Raw genomic sequence first — 15,770 nt, forward strand, 5'->3', positions numbered from 1 at the left:
AGAGTGTTCTGCCCTCTTTACCTGCCTAAAAAAAGTGCACACATTTCCCCACATACCAGAAAGAGAAGAGTGCTTCTTTATTTTTTACATTAAATCGCTGTATGATTACAGCACACCAAATGAATTTTTTCCATCATGAGTGCAGGTGAAGAGCTGACACTGAGACAAATCTGTATAAATAGATCTTACAGAAATAACGCTTCTCTTCCACTAGTTCCCCATATATTTCTCATTTATTTTCTCATAATTTGTTATTCCTTGAAATCCACATTCCTTGGCTTTGTTGAACTGGTATTTAAGTTCTTGAGTTTAGCCACTTGAGTTTAATTTCTTTTATGCAAATTTCAAAGAGGGTAAATATTAATAAAAATTATGTGCCTTCTCTCCTGTTAATTTGTCTTTTGCTGGTTTAATTCACTGCTCCCCAGTCATAAAACCAAGAGAGCAGAGTGAAAACTTCTGCAATGATATCTCTCTCTTTTTTCTTTTTAGAATTATTTTATTTAACTTTATTTATCCATAAAGAGAGAGAGAGATATGTAAGAAAGCTGTCAGGTCCAGGACTCGAACAGCGTTCAGCTATGTGGGAGTCCAATGCCCTTAATCACCACACCACCTGCCAGCCCCATGATATCCTCTTACAGCAAAGAGATCCTTCTATTTCAGGAGTACAGTTTCAGTTACACACCACCCTTCTCTTCCTCCAGTCCCCCAGCCCATTGGATCTTGGGCATGTCTGGCATGTTTCAGGCTAATGGGGCTGGGGATTTAAATTGCATTCGTCATCATGAGGGAGCCAGCTTCTCTTGAGCAGCACATTACTGCTATACTATGGAATCAGCCCCTAAAATTTACTTTAATATTTGTGATTTTTAAAAATAAAAAAAATTGCTAAAGCCTCATGAGAACAATTTTTTTTGAGAGGTTTTTGCTATAAGGCGCATGCACTTGCCAGAAAGACAAACAGAGACAGAGAGACAGAAAGTGAGAAACCACACCCCCAGGGGAGATGGCTACACCGCAATCCCTTCTCCTCCATTCTCCTCTTGGGATCTTGGGCATGCACGCACACGCACCCAGTTTGAGATTAAGCCACCAGGTCTAGGACTCAAACCATGGTCGAGTACATGGGAGTCCAGTGACATAGCCATTACACCAATTGCTGGTCCCAAGAACTTTTTGAAAAAAAAAAAAGACTGAACAGATTACAAATACTAAATCTACATTGTTCCCTGATCCCAGCTTCCCTTGGTCGTAGTCAGGGCTAACAAGTTAGTGGTGGCAGTGACACTTCTTTAATGCAATAGGCAAAAAGACAAAGCATGCAAGTACAAATGTGGGTAGACGGCAGATGTGCAGGTGCAAGAACAAGGGAGTTTCTTGTAATCAATCTTATTTTATCTGTAAAGTTCTAGATAAAGTCACCACCAAGAATGAGAGGGGAAAGAAGTTGATATAGAGTGTTTGAAGGATGGGAAGAGGTGGTAAGGTTATTTTGCAGAGTGGGAGGATGAATACAGGGAAGAGTGATAGGATTTCTAGGCAGTACTGAATGCCACTTGAGATTTGTGATCATGAATTTAATATGATATACATATATACATGTATGTTAAATTGCTCATATTTTTTATGTATGTTAAACTTTGATAGATATTGCCAACCCTTTTCTAAATGGTTACTAATTTACTCTCATACAAATTGTATAGGAGATTTTAGTGTCTCCACATTCTGGCCAACATTTGATATTCATAATCTTTTTTTTTGTCCACTCCTGTTTGTTCTAATGGTGCTTCTAATCTGCATTTAACTAAGGATAAAATATGAAAAGATTAAAAAGAGAAAAGAATAAGACCATTTGGTGGAATTTTAAAGTAAGACTAGTGTGTAATGTTTTTCAGTAGTATTCTCTTCTTCCAGCGCAGGAGCAAAGATGACTTTAGAGTTGGGGTTGTGTAGGCAAGGAAGAAAGAGAAAGGCAAGAAAGTTGCAGAAGAATTTATACAAATGGACTATGAAAATTCTGATGAAAAAGAATAAAGACGTTGGGTAGCGAACAAAGTAGCAGGTACAATGTCTCAGTGAGATTTAAATAAACATCTGGGTCAGCAGGTATTGTGGAAGCTAAGGTAGCTGGATCCCACATGGCCAACTCTGTAGTTTGAGTCCCAGATCCGGTGGCTTGAAATTCATGCCAGGCATGTGTGTGTACATGCCCAAAATCCCAAGAGGAGAATGGAGGAGAAGGGATTGAGGTGTGGCCTTCTCTCCTGCGGGGCGATTTTCCCCTTTCCATCTCTCTCTCTGGTGAGTGCACACGCCTTATGGCAAAACTAAAAAAAGAAAAGAAAAAATGTTTTAGCATGAGTACTAGGATAGGCTCAAAGAGTAGGAGACAGTAGACAAAGTGTGAGATGACTGTAGTGGATACCACTAGCTTCCACTAAAACACACTTTGTTTTTTTCCCTTAAGAGGTTAAGATGGTTGGGTGAGTGTGATCCCAGGGAGTTAAGTCTGATCTTCTCTTCTATGACATTCAGTTGTATGGAGGATCGAGGGTAAAGAGTTGAGAATGGCTCCTGTTATGATTTTGGGCACACATGCATATGTGCTCAGCGTGAGTTTTTAAGTCACTGGATTGGGCCTTGAACCATGGTCAACTACGTAGGAGTCCAGTGACATAACCATTATGCCATCTGCTGGTCCCCAAAGAGGTAACTCTTATGAGCTCCTGGATAGGAGCTGGTCACCAAAAAGACCAAGCTATGACTAGAAGCTTAAAACTGTCCTTAAAATGATCCTCCAGAAGTGGAGAGAGGCTAGAAATTGGGTAATTAATCATGCCCACATAACGAATCCTCCATAAAAATCCCTGAAGTTCAAGGATTTGAATAGCTTCCTGGTTGCTAAACACATCCATGTGCCAGGAGAGTGGGTGGCATACCCAACTGCATGAAGACAATAGCCCTTGTGCTGAGGACTCTCCCAGATCTCATCCAATGGGCCTCTTCTGGCTGTTCACTGGTATTCTTTGTAGCAGACTTTATAAGAAACTGATAAATGTAAGTAATTATTTCCCTGAGTTCTGTACATTGGTCTATCAAATCTTTGAAACTAGGGAGGGGGTTGTAGGAACCCCAATTTATAGCTTGTTGCTCAGATGTACAGATCATAACTTGGGACTTGGGACTGGCACCTGTGGCATTTGTGCTAACTCAGATAGTATCGGAATTTAGGTAAATCATAGAACACCCATTGCATGTCCACGGAGAACTGGAGAATTTCTTTGGCTGGAAAACTCGCACATTTGATATCAGAAGTTTTATGAATGAGGGCATAGAGAAAAACAGTTGTATTTTCCTATACAAATGCTATTATATACTACAGTAAGAGTGGGAAAATGTAAACATAATAAATGAAATAGTATGATACCTAGGAACCACAGTATTTATATGTGATCGAAATAATAGATGGATTAGAAATATGATGAACCACCTCTGGAAGGAAGTAACATATTAAAGGAAAACAGAACAAATAAAATGAAGAGAGTCACCCAAGTTGCTAGGAACACGACAAAAAGTCTTGGTGAAAAATTATCATTAGTAGAGTCATCCCTCAATATCTCTGGGGGATTGGTTCCAGAACTCCCATAGATATAAAAAAAATGTATGGATGCTCAAGTCCCTTATTACAAAATGGCATAGTATAGTAGTCCTCCGTATCCTTGAATGCAGACCCCATGGACAGAGGGCTGACTATATATCACAGTTGCAAGTAGACATGGAGGAATGATGAAGAGTAGATTCTTCTTTTTAGGAAACATTTTTCCTCCACTATGTTTAGGCATCCAGTTAACTATCACTGTTACAATATACAAAACACCATTACAAACATTAAATGAAGTCACCAACTTACCTTCCTCGCTCGTATCCAAAATGAAGGCGACCAATGCTACATCATTGGCACAGGGACATTTTGTCACTTTGAGATCTACCACATGTGGATGTAATGGCAAGATTTCGTTTTTTGTTATTACATCTCCAAGATCCCACTGAAGAATAGGTTCTGCGGAAGTCAAATTTAGGTGTTTAAATTGTAGTGGCATTCTGAAACATAGAACATTACTACTTTCCTTTAAAGGTTCTAAAGAAACTATATGAAGACACTATTATATAGTTCAAAAATGGGTGTATTACCTCACTCTTTATTGCTTAAAAATTGGTAGGTTCTTATATTCTAGAGGAAATGGAATGAAATCTAATTGCTTTTGATATAGGCCAGGCAAAGTCACATGTCAGAAACAGCATGAGAGACGGGAGTTACTGCTTTGGCTGTATTTGGAAAGAATCATTTGTCATAGGAACTATCCCTAGGCATGGAAATGCTGGATCACAGTGTATGCACATTCATAATTCAGAGAACAGCTTCAGCTTCAAGAGCTCACACATTTAGTTTTTGTGTTCTTCCTCAAATGCATGGAAACAGCAGCAGGTATAAAAAAATGAGAATAAGTCCAGAGTAGTAGTGGAAAACAGAAAAAGCTATCATTAATAGCCAGAAGATTTGGAAGGATTTCTGGAAAACAGAAGTTAGAAGTGAGTCTAAGAGGAAAAGCTGACCACAGGTGGGACACCTTCAACCCAGCACTGGCAGAATAGCAGTAAAAGTAGCATATGCAAAGTCTTTCACCTGGCAAGCAAAGTCTCCCAGGTCTAATGACTCTTTAATTCCTTAGCGTAGGGTTTTACTAAGCTCTAGCTTGTTGGTCTTTGAATATTTGTCCTTCTTTTTCAGGTCTTGATTTGGATACCCTTTTCTCCAGGAAGACTTCTGTGAGCCTCCAGGAAGAGACTATGAGAATATCTACACTTCACTGACTAGAACAAAGAAACTATACTCCTCCTTACTAGACTTGGGTGGACAGTGGTCCTTTTGAAAGAAAGCTTTTGAAAGTCAAACAGGGCTTTACAAATTTTAAAATGTATTATTTGTGGATATGCAAAGGGTTGCAGTTAAAGTCGAATTGTCATACATTAAAAAACCCGGAGGGGGGAACCAGCAGTTAGCGTAATGGCTATGTCGCTAGATTCCCACGTAGTTGACCGTGGTTCGTGTCCCGGACCCGGTGGCTTAAATCTCACGCCGGGCGCGTGTGCGTGCGTGCCCAAGATCCCGAGAGGAGACTGGAGGAGAAGGGATTGCGGCGTGACCATCCCCCCTGGGGGGGGATTTCTCGCTTTCTATCTCTCTGTCTCTCTCTGTCTGTCTGGCGAGCGCCCGCGCCCTACAGTGAAAATCTCTCAAAAAAAAAAAAAAACCCGGAGGGGGGAACCAGCAGTTAGCGTAATGGCTATGTCGCTAGATTCCCACGTAGTTGACCGTGGTTCGTGTCCCGGACCCGGTGGCTTAAATCTCACGCCGGGCGCGTGTGCGTGCGTGCCCAAGATCCCGAGAGGAGACTGGAGGAGAAGGGATTGCAGCATGGCCACCCCTCTGGGTGGTGGTGGGGGTGATTTCTCACTTTCCCTCTCACTGTCTCCCTCTCTCATGAGTGCACGTGCCCTATAGCAAAAACCCGTCAAACAAAACAAAACAAAACAAAAAACGGAAAAACATGCTGGGCATATGCACGTGCATACCCAAGATCCCCTGAGGAGAATACAGAAAGAATTGTGGGGTTGCTCCCCCACCCCCAAGGGGTAGTTTCTCACTTTCCCTCTGTTTCTCTCTCCAATGAGAGCACATGCCCTATGACAAAAACCTAATAAAAACAAAAACAAAAAAATCCTTAAGACATTAAAAATTCTGACAATTTTCTTTAACGTATAAAAATCACAAAACAGGAGGATTTTTTTTCCTCTTGAAAATTTTGAGAAAAGAGAGTATAAAAGATAGTAAAAGACTGGGACCAGCAGTTGGTGCAATGGCTATGTTGCTGGACTCCCATGTAGTTGACTGCAGTTCGAGTCCCGGACCTGGTGGCTTAAACTCACGCCGGGCACGTGTGCGTGCATGCCCAAGACCATGAGAGGAAAATAGAGGTGAAGGAATTGCAGTGTGGTCATGACCCCTGGGGAGTGATTTCTTGCTTTCTGTCTCTCTGTCTCTCTCTCTCTTTCTGGCAAGTGCATGCACCCTATAGCAAAAACCTCTCAAAAAAATAATGAAAGACAATTAGAAAGATATTGTTGTCAATTTCAAAGATAGACAAAGGACTTTTAAGATTAGACATATCTTATAATCAAGTCTTTATTTACATTCTACAATGTAAACCTCTATCTCCCAAGACTTTCAATAAAATCTGCTACAAGCCTGTTATTGGCCAACTAAGTTTGGCTACTGCTTCTTGTGGTCAATGAAACGAGAGGAAGAGGGACCAACAGATAGCATGTTGGTTATGTCCTACGCGGTCAACCACGGTTTGAGTCCTGGAAACAGTGCCTTGAAATCATGCAGGGCAAGTGTGCATGTGTGCCCAAGCTCCTAGGAGGAGAATGGAGGAGAAGGGATTGTGCTGTGACCATCCCAGAGGAAACCAGAGGAAGAGGCTGGAGAATGGAGTTTGTGTACCGTTTACAGGAGATCGAGAAGTACCATCAAATTGTCTAGAAAGGTGCAACCTGTTCTCAGTATTTGTAGTTGGGGACTTTAAGGTAAAACTGACCAAGAAAATATCTTCTTTAAAACACACATCTCAGACATGGACAGCTATGCACCAGGATCATGGATCAAGACTTCTCTGCCATCATAAAAACTTTGTTGTTTCTTTTTTTAATCTCAGTTCCTATTATCTTAATTCTTTCCTCTTCCCCACAGGAAATCCATTGGACCATAATCAGTGGTTAACTTTAATTTAAATTGATGCCCTAACACAAAGCCAGAGCAGTTGTTAAGTTTATGGACTAATGCAGAAAAGATTTCAGTAAGGTTCCTAGAGATTTACTTTTGACAGTAATGGGATACTGGCTGTATTTAACGCTTATCCATAAACTGGAGAAAATTTTCATTTTCTAGAAAACAAGACCTCCTGGGGTTTCTGGTGGGTAGACGCCACCCTCCCAAAAGTAAATAATGAACACACAAGTTTAACAAAATACTTAATAAAATACCATCCAGCATTAGATATCCTTTTTGTTCAAGTTAGGGGGTTATGTTTAAACAAAACTGAACGGTGTACCTACCTCTCTCCTAAGTTTAATGCCACAAAAATTTTAATTAAAGAAGCGGCTGATACTGCTACTTCCTGAGACTCAGCCACCAGCAGTATTAGGGAAGTCTCTCAAAAGTAAAGAACAAATAATGTGCTTACAGGTTACAGCTTACAGGCATCCTAAATGGTGGATGGCAGGCTTCTGTTTTTCAGTTTTTTTAATCTTTTTATTTCTCCTAATAGGCCTCTAGGTTGTTATGACTTGTATTACTAAACTAACAACAAAGATAAATCTCTTTTTTAATCAGGCCATTTTACAGAGAACTGTGGTCCTCAATTATTTCACTCCAGACAACTCGGCTCACATACTGTTGAACTGCCTATTGGCCTAAACCTTAATCTGTTTAAGTTCACTTCAGCTTGTTTCATAGAAACTTTTGTTAAGGGGTACTCTTTAGTCATCACATTAATCCTCCTGGTGTGCTCTATCCTCTCACGTCTTAAATGCTTTGTATGCAGCCATCCACCGAATGCTGAATGGTCTTGTTCCAGCCAGATCCGCAAAAGCACAAAGAAGAACCTGTTTGACCTGTATCCATCATGTTCGACCTGTGCGATATCATGACCTGCGAATTCCATGCTGGAGACCAAAAAAAAAAAAACTCTAATTTCTATGCTGAGAGCAAAAAAAAAGGAATAAAAAAGAAAAAAAAGAAAATGTCATTTATAATGGTGACAGAGAGTGGCACAAATGCCCTAAGTTTTGGTCACTCTCTCAAATATTTGAGAGGCTGATCAAACAGGGGGAAATTGTTAAATTAAACTATTTGACTTAAAACAGCTGCTGTATTCCCACACTTTGATTCCTAAGGATAAACTGAAAACGTACATATTAGGTTGTTTTTCTGAGCTGGTTGCTAGGTTGCAGTCATTCCCAGCAGCTAGGCTTCAGTTAATAACAGGGATTCTGTCTTTTAAATTATGTTAATGCAGGGACCAGCAGTTGGCGTAACGGCTATGTTGCTGGACTCCCATGTAGTCGACTGCAGTTCGCATCCCAGACCCCATGGTTTAAAACTCATGCCAGGTGCGTGTGCGTGCATGCCCAAGATCCCTAGAGGAGAATGGAGGAGAAGGGATTGTGGTGTGGCCATCCCCCCGGGGGTGATTTCTCACTTTCTCTCTGTCTCTGTCTGTCTGATGAGCACACGCGCCCTATAGCAAAAAAAAAAAAAAAAAAAAAAAACCTCTCCAAAAAAAATCATGTTAATGCAGACCAACTTCAAAATGTAACCAATGATTTCTCTACCTCGCTCCCTCACTAGCGCTTTTTGTACGACACTTTCCTGTCCCACGGACTTAAATGCCAAGCTGACCATGTGGCTGGCCAGAGTTGTCCAGAAGTCCAGGGACAACTGCTCAATTTAAATTGTGTTAAGATTCACTCTATTAAAACTCTATTAAATTTGCTGGTTGGGACCAGCAGTTAGCGTAATGGCTATGTCACTGGACTCCCACGTAGTCGACTGCAGTTCGCGTCCCAGACCCGGTGGCTTAAAAAACTCACGCCAGGCGCGTGTGCGTGCGTGCCCAAGATCCCGAGAGGAGAATGGAGGAGAAGGGATTGCAGCGTGACCATCCCCACTGGGGGGTGATTTCTCGCTTTCTGTCTCTACGTCTCTGTCTGTCTGGCGAGCGCACGTGCCCTATAGCAAAAACCTCTCCAAAATAATAATAATAATAATAATGATAGTAATTGGCTGCTTTATTTTTCTTTTAACAATATTCTGGGTGCATCTCAATATGTAAATGATTCAGAGTTCAGATTGTTTTTGAGTTGAAATAATTTTATAATAGTATGTTAATACTTTAAAAAGTAGCATAAGATATGGGACCAGTAGATGGAGTAATGATTATATAGCTGGACTCCCAGATGGTTGACGGCAGTTAAAGTCCTGAACCCAGAGGCTTGAAACTCATACCAGGAATGTGTGCATGCCCAAAATCCCAAGAAGAGAGTGGAGAAGGGATTGTGATATGGCCATTCCCCTGGAGGGTGATTTCTCTCTTTGTCTCTCTATATCACCAGTGGGCGCATGTGCCCTATAGCAAAAATCTCTAAAAAGAAGTAGCATAAGATATCAAAATATGAATCCCAAAGCTAGCATTATACTTACTGAATAAGTGTATTATATGAGTAATTGAGTAACTGTATTATTTACAATATTTTAGAAATAAATATTCTTTTAAGTTTTGAAAAATATTTAAAAAGAAAGCACAACATTTTGCCACTTTTGTCTCAGATTTTAAAATTTTGGTTAAAGAAATGAAACAATACACATATGATTTAGGATGCCCCTGCTCCCCTGCATGGTCCCATTCCCAAATTCTCCCCAAATGAATGAATTTACTGTGTATATTTCTAGTCGATATTTTCATATTTTTACTACAATGTATTATGTGTACATGAAGACTAGATACCATTACTTCGTGGTTTTCTGAATTTTAGATATTCTCCTACTGTATCCTGAAACTTGATATTCCATTCAATGTTTCTGAGTTCTCTTCTTGGTAACAGAAGACCTATTTCATTCATAGAATATGCGAACACGTGATTATCTTTCCCCCTACTTATGGACATTTAGGTCTCCAGATTTTAGAATTACTATCACAAATAATACCACATTAAATAAACTTGTAGATGTGTCTTTGGCACACCCATAGCTATGTCTCCCTTGGGCGGTTCTCAATCCTCACCATAAACCAGAACCACCTGGAAAGGTGCTCTCACACTATGTCTGTAGTGGTCTTATGGGTAGAGATCAGATTCGAATTGGCATTTGATAAAGTTGAGACATCCTAACTTTTCTCTAAAGGTCCCCAGGTGATTCTCTCTATAAAAATGTATATTTATTTAGGTTTTCTTTGCAACCCATAGAGCATCATATCAAAATGGAACTAAACCAATTAAAGCAAAAAGGACATGAAGATAAATACGAGAAGAACTAGGACTGAGAGTTTTTTAAAATTCCATACTCCAGTCTCCTCTTGGGATTTTGGGCACACATGCATACACACCTAGCATGATTTTCAAGCTGTCAAGTCTGGGACTCGAACCACACAGTCAGGCCTGTGTCATTCAGTTGCCTTAACCTCCACGCCACTTGCTGGTCCTGGTCATAGGTTTTAAATAACTAATTTTTAATAAAAATGACCCACAATTACTCTTACTAAGATTGGGCAAGAATTTTGCCTAGTCCTAATAAAAAAAGGCTGTGATGCAATGAGTAAGATATAGCCAAGAAGCTCCTAAGATATGAAACTTCATAAAGTCTCCATTAATAATGTCCTCCAAAATGGGTACAGGAAAAGATACATTTCCACAGTTTGGTGACACTCTTTGCAGACCTCTATTAACAATTACCCACAAACAGCAAGGCAATGATGGAGATAAAATGGAATCATAAAAAATAATTAACGTGAATGAAGACAGAAAAAGAGGAAAAAAATAAAACACAAATATTGACATGTTTGGTGAGACTCTCAAAGGTCATGAGCCTCTCTTATTTATCTTTATCTCTAGGACTCTGACACAAAGATTGCTGAAAGACAATATGAATTATATTTTACTTTTTTCTTCTGGCATTTACCTCGCACGGTATCCAGTAGGGTTCCTTCAGTAGCATAAATATTTAATCCATGATGTAAAGTGACCCTTACCAACCATTCTTCTACAGCTGCAATATCTATTTAAAGATAAAAGGCAGAGGTGACTATTTTTCCTATGTCACATTGGTGTAATCTAAGGGTATATGAACATTAGCAACGATAATCTTTCCTGTTTTGACCATTCTTACTGCATTATATGTCAGGTTTCCCAAATTTTTTCTAAGAATTTTTTTTCTGGAGCTGTTGTTGCTTAGTAAAAGACAAGTATTATTCAAAAGTAGACCATGACTAATTAAAATGTATAGTGTAAACCTAGGGTGAACCCTAAAAATAAATTTAAGGTATAAATAATGTCTTACTCCACTTGGTGCTGTTATAACAGAACACCTGAGACTGGGTAATTTAAAGAATAATTTTTTTTTTAATTTACTTATTTTTTCAGAGAGATTTTTGTTATAGGGTATGTGCAGTGGTCAGAGAGACAGAAAACGAGACCCTCCCCGCCCCCAGGGGGGATGTCCATGCGACAATCCCCTCTCCTCCATTCTCCTTTTGTGATTTTGGGCATGCATGCACACACACCCAGCTGAGTTTTAAGCCTCCAGGTTTGGGACCAAACTGTGATTGGCCATGTGGGAGTCCAGCAATGTGACCATTATGCCATCTGCTGGTCCTAGAGATGTTTTGTTTTTTTTAACATATCTGGAGGATGTGCTCATCAACCAATTCACACCTTTGTCTGATGGTGACACTATCCCTGCTCATTCCAAACACATAGGAAGTATTAATGTCACCAACAATGCGGCTGATACAGTGGAAGATATATGTGGAACAGTCAAGAGGCTGTGTGAACACTATTAGCTGGTAGTTCCAGAGTGTTAGTTGAGTTTAATGTGAAAACTCCACACAAACTTATTCAGGTAGATCATGTGTCTTCACATCTGTTTTATGTGCTTTTCAAGAATTTGGTGAGGAAAATAGTAACACTACTTGAAGATAGAAAACAGCTCTATTTGTTAAATGCTTGTTACTTTAGGTTAAAAAAAAAATTATCCGTTAAGACAAGTGACCAAGGTAAATGGTGTCTCATTTGAAAACTGTATGTATTTTCAACTACATGTATTCATCTTCTCCTAGACATAGTCTGGAGCCTGTAAGGTCTCACCTTTTGACTAGATTTGATTAGAGTTCAAATTTTTATTATTAGTATTATTTAAACTGTGTGGTAGATATTTTCAAGGAATTCTAAAACTATTTGAAAGAATGGGTGCTGATGCTGTCATTTATTTAAAGTCCCTTTCAAGTGAATCATTTGAGAGACTGCTAGTTTTATGTTTAATTTGCTCTTTATGAATTTATTTCTTCCATGAGAAAGAGGAAGGAGAGACAGAGCAGCGAACAGGGTGTCTATAGCACGATCCGCTCACAGACCAACCCCAGGTCACAGGCATGCCCGGTGTGGTCAAGGAGATGCCAGGATATGAAGTGAGGACCTTTTGCATGTGCATTCCTAATGCATCATTGCCTGGTCTTGACTTGCAGTTTTTAATAAGTCTGAGTGACACCCTTATAAAACCACACCTGAGGCTGATGGTTGGAGCAATCCTAGCAGTGACACCACAGTAATTCCGATGCTTCCATGTGTATTTCTCCATGCCAGTTGAATGTTTTCAATCCTATGAATGTTCTGGCTCTTCCATTAAACTAGTAGCTTGAGTAATTTTTCTTCACACCTTGCTGCAGTGTGGTTAGTAACTGACATAGAAGAGCACAGGGCCCCCCTAAAACTGTTGTATCCTTTTACTCTCCACCAAATTATTATTGAATTGAGTGGCTGCATCTCCATTGGATTCTGAAGTTCTTCCCCATTCCAGACACAGCATATACTCATTGCCACCAAATATCTTGCTTGCCTCAAACCACTGATTAGGGCTAAGCTAACTGGAAGTTAAAAACATCAGTTGAGTTCATCTTGTTAGTTCAGTCCTCTGTCCCTCCTTCCTCATACATATCCATCCTCTACTTAGACTTTTGGTTTCCTCCATCTGATTATATTCTTTTTTTTTATTTTTTTTTTTTCTCTTTTTTTGAGAGGTTTTTGCTATAGGGTGCGTGCGCTTGCCAGACAGACAGAGAGAGACATAGAGACAGAAAGCGAGAAATCACCCCCCAGAGGGGATGGTCACGCCGCAATCCCTTCTCCTCCATTCTCCTCTCGGGATCTTGGGCCCGCATGCACACGTGCCCAGCGTGAGTTTTAAGCCACTGGGTCTGGGACGCGAACCGTGATCGATTACGTGGGAGTCCAGCAACATAGCCATTACGCTAACTGCTGGTTCCCTTCATCTGATTATATTCTGATCATGAAGTATAGGCACTTTTGTCTTAGATTTTACTCACTTATACATTGGCTTTATTTTAACATTCATTTATGCTTTTCTATTCTACTGATGAAAGTGTTCCAGAAGTTGTCTTGGAAAGAAAAGTAAAAGGATAATATATATATATATGGCATGCAAACACCAATCTAAATAAAATGTAGTGGGTATATCAATATCTGCCAAAGGAAATTTCAGATCGACACAATATCAGGAATAAAGAGAGGCAATAGATATGATAAAGATATAAATTTACCAAAAAAGACATGACAACCTATATGTATACGCTTAACAATAGAGCTTATAATCAACCAAAAGTCAATTCAAATACGTGAAGAACATTTCCTGACTAGGCCATAAAACATATCTTAACAAATTAAAGAGAATGTTTGTCATATAAAGTATGTTCTTTGAACATAATGGAATTAAGCTAGAAAATTCCATAACAGAAAGAGATTTGGAAAAATCCCCCAATATTTGGATGTTTTATAACATACTTCTAATAACCATATGTTAAAGAAAAAGAATATGGGGAATCAAATGTTTTAAATTGAAAGAAAGTAAAAATTCAACATATCAAAATGTATGGGATACAGGGGCCCAGCAGGTGGTGTGGTGGTTGGGGAGCTGGATACTCCCACATGGCTAACCACGGTTCAAGTCCCTGGTGGCTTGCTTTCTTACTTTATCTCTCTCTCTATGTCTAGTCAAATGAAAATGAATGAATGAATAAATAAAATTAAAATAAATAATCCTTTAAAAATGTATGGGATACAGATAAAGCAGTGCTTAGGGAGCAATAATTAGCAATAAAATATATTTTTAAAAAGGAAGTTCTGAAATGATCTGAGGCAGGGGTTGACAGATGGTAGATGCATTGCAAAATATCAGATGGTAAATATTTTGGACCATAGGGGTCACATAATCGCTGCTACAGCATTTTAACTATGCTATGGTAGTTAAAAAGCAGCCATGAACACATAAGTACATAAATATGATTGAGTTCCAATAAAATGTTATTTACAAATACCAGCAGCAAGCAAGATTGGACCAGCAAATGGTAGCTTGATGATCCCACATCTATGTAAGTTTCCCAACTTAAGAAACTAGAAAAAAAGAAGTAAATTAAACAAATGGAAGGATAAGATGAAGAGTAGAAATCAATGAAACAAGGCATAGGAAAACAATATACACAATCAATAAAATGAATAAAAAAACATTTTCTTGAAAGGGTCAATAAAATTGATGAACTTCAATCAAAAACAATAAAGATACAAATAACTCAAGGCAGAGATTAGGCAGAGATAGCACTTACATACCCTATAGATATTTTAAGGCTAATAAGGGAATATCACAAATGGCTCTATGTCCATAAATTCAACAATTTAGATAAAATGGACAAGTTCCTTGATAGACACAAAATGCCAAAGCTCAATACTCAGACAGAATATTCAAACAGAATACTCAAATATTCCTGTATCTATTAAGCACATTGATTTTATAGTTAAAATTATTTCACAAGGAAAACTCCAGATCCCAGTATCTTCACTGATGAATCCCATAAAACATTTAATGAAAAGATGACACCAATTCTACAAAAACTATTCAAGAATATAGACGAGGGAAGGCCTGGATGGTAGCAGAACCATAAAATAAAACACTCTGTGAGGAGACCCATATGGGAAGGTTCTAAGTTCCCACTGGAGACTTCCCTGAGTATACCAAGTATACACATGATCAGGGGCTGGCTGAGGATGGGGGTAAATCATAGTATCAAGAACATGTTAGGGGTTTCTCTATCTTTCTTGCTCATGTAAGAAATAAAGAAGAAATAAAGAAGTCAACTTTAAAAATGAATATAGCAGAGGGAAAAATAATTTCAACTCATTTTATAATTATAATTGTATCAAGATAGAAAAATGAAATAAAGACAATACAATAAAATAAAACTCTAGACTGACAACTTTAAGCACTTACGAGCCAAATTAATCCAGCAATATATAAAAAGTATATTTCATGATCAAATTTGTTTATCTTAGGATTGCAAGGCTGGTTAAAAATTTAATAATAAATCAATGTAATTCACCAGTATCAACAGACTAAAGAAGAAAATTCTGATAATCATCTCAATAAATGCAGAATAAGCATTAACAGAATTTAACATCAATTCATGACAAAAATTCAGCAAACTAGGAATAAAGGGAACGTTTTCCACTTAATGAAAGGCATCTTCAAAAGCCTAAAGATGAGCCCCCCCTGGCTCCCACCCCTGCTGCGCAGCCGCACACCTGGAGCGGCTCTGGCCCCCCCACTCCCCCCAGCAATAACTCTTCTGGAAGACAACTGTATATAGCAGAGATAGTGTAATGGGAGAGTGGGAAAGGGCAGAGGGACAAACATAGGGGAAAAAAAAAGAGGAAGAGAAAAAAAAAATATATATACATAAGCAAGAAAGTAGAAATGGAATATTATTGATGATAACATGCTTGATTAAGTCACTATGCAGACTATTCTAGATGGGAAATTACATTTAGTACGCTGTGATGATGCTCAGGGAATGTTAGGTAACAACAAA

The 15,770-nt window shown here is 38.9% G+C and overlaps 1 protein-coding gene and 1 pseudogene across 1 annotated transcript in view; one reads left to right on the top strand and one right to left on the bottom strand.

Moving 5' to 3' along the window:
* The window catches only part of CATSPERB (catsper channel auxiliary subunit beta), a 159,021-nt gene that overhangs the window by 102,139 nt on the left and 41,112 nt on the right, over positions 1-15,770 (bottom strand). Inside the window, exons 6-7 of the mRNA XM_027774693.1 lie at positions 10,799-10,894; positions 3,914-4,063 (exon numbers count right to left, since the gene is read on the bottom strand). Coding sequence (XP_027630494.1) covers positions 3,914-4,063; positions 10,799-10,894 — 246 coding nt within the window. The remainder of the gene's footprint in view (positions 1-3,913; positions 4,064-10,798; positions 10,895-15,770) is intronic.
* On the top strand, positions 10,961-12,481 carry LOC114009123 (pyruvate dehydrogenase (acetyl-transferring) kinase isozyme 3, mitochondrial pseudogene; annotated as a pseudogene).

The sequence above is a fragment of the Tupaia chinensis genome, unplaced genomic scaffold (genome assembly GCF_000334495.1).
Source record: "Tupaia chinensis unplaced genomic scaffold, TupChi_1.0 Scaffold000469_1, whole genome shotgun sequence".
NCBI lineage: Eukaryota > Metazoa > Chordata > Mammalia > Scandentia > Tupaiidae > Tupaia > Tupaia belangeri.